The 1,460-nt window shown below is 38.1% G+C and overlaps 2 protein-coding genes across 3 annotated transcripts in view; one reads left to right on the top strand and one right to left on the bottom strand.

Moving 5' to 3' along the window:
- LOC106532192 (dynein heavy chain) overlaps positions 1-743 on the top strand; it is a 5,808-nt gene extending 5,065 nt beyond the window's left edge. For both annotated transcript variants that reach the window (XM_014028210.1, XM_014028211.1), the window contains one exon: positions 185-743. In XM_014028210.1, the coding sequence (XP_013883664.1) occupies positions 185-502 (318 nt within the window). In that variant the 3' untranslated portion in view covers positions 503-743. The remainder of the gene's footprint in view (positions 1-184) is intronic.
- Positions 1-1,080, bottom strand: part of txlnbb (taxilin beta b) — a gene marked incomplete at its 5' end in the record, with an annotated part of 13,864 nt that extends 12,784 nt beyond the window's left edge. Inside the window, 2 exon segments of the mRNA XM_014028209.1 lie at positions 750-920; positions 989-1,080. Coding sequence (XP_013883663.1) covers positions 750-920; positions 989-1,080 — 263 coding nt within the window.
- Between the last annotated feature and the right edge of the window lie 380 nt (positions 1,081-1,460).

Genomic DNA, 1,460 nt, shown 5'->3' with positions numbered 1-1,460 from the left:
TACAGTATCTATGTTCTACAGTATCTATGTTATACAGTACCTATGTTCTACAGTATCTATGTTATACAGTACCTATGTTATACAGTACCTATGTTATACAGTGCCTATATTTTACAGTACCTATATTCTACAGTATCTATGTTCTACAGTACCTACATTCTACAGCATCTGTGTTCTACAGTACATACAGTATGTCCTACAGTACCAATGTTCTACAGTACCTATATTCTACAGTACCTATATTCTACAGTACCTATGTTTTACAGTACCTATGTTATACAGTACCTATGTTTTACAGTACCTATGTTCTACAGTATCTATATTCTACAGTACCTATGTTCTACAGTATCTATGTTCTACAGTATCTATGTTGTACAGTGCCCACGTTCTACCAGAGTTAATAATGAAAGTCATGGTAGATGCTTGGCAGGCAGTAAACAGAGGAATGAAGATGATCCATATGAACAAACACACTGACTACAACTTGAAAACAGTGAGCTAAGATGAGATGTGGCAGTAAGTCATTAACAACCTGTCTTTCTGTCATTTCTCATCAGAGGATTGTCTTTGTCTAAAACTGGCATTAAGGCAGCAGGTGAAATGCATTCCTTCAARAAATCCTGAGTCTTAAATTATGATAAATCTATCCACCTTAAATAACCACAGCAGGCTCTGAATTGACACCATGTTAATTTAGCCCAGCTGCTTGTGAAGCTCCATGTCATCAGGTAGMGTTAGATCAGAAGAACCTTTAAAGTCTTGTTGTGTCTTTGCAGCTCCCTGCAGAGCCCCTCCAGTTTACTGCGAGCCAACACGGCCCGACTGTGTTCGCTCTGCAGCTGGTCCTTCTCCTTCACCACCTGCAGCAGCTTCTTCTGCAGGGTCTTCATCTGCTTCTGATCACTGCGGTGCTCCTCCACCTGCACAAATACGTGTCAGCATTTTTCAAGAAGGGAGGAGCTTTCGGTCTACACGCTCACYCACTCACCAGCTCAGCGTGCTTCTTGATGATGGCTTCTAGTTTCTGCTCTGGAGTGTCCAGTTTGTTCAGACTTTGCATCAGCAGCATGGCTTCCTTCCCTGAGCAGCCACAGAGAATCTCAAGTTAGAGGTCCTCTGTTGGTGACAATGTTTAAATAAAACTATCTGCTGACTCAGCACTCACACAACTGTTTTCCTCTTAGTTCATTTTGTAGGTTTTTGTATATTGGGAGCTGTTTGTAAAGTTATACATTCAAAAATTACCACCAATATTTTTGTTTTATTTGGCCTTTTATAAGAAAAAAAGAACAGATTTATTTTTCAAAGTCAGTTTTTCACCATGTGATTCATACATTTATAAATGTCAGTTTATAAACTAAATATTTAAGTTGCAAGCTAAATATTTAGCTCAAAACTAAATATGTCAGTCACAAGTTAAATATTTAGCTTGTTAACTAAATATTTAGTTTATAAACTGA

This window comes from Austrofundulus limnaeus, unplaced genomic scaffold (assembly GCF_001266775.1).
Source record: "Austrofundulus limnaeus strain Quisiro unplaced genomic scaffold, Austrofundulus_limnaeus-1.0 Scaffold728, whole genome shotgun sequence".
NCBI lineage: Eukaryota > Metazoa > Chordata > Actinopteri > Cyprinodontiformes > Rivulidae > Austrofundulus > Austrofundulus limnaeus.
Note: the sequence above shows the minus strand (reverse complement) of the source record. Positions and strands in the feature narration are given on the sequence as shown.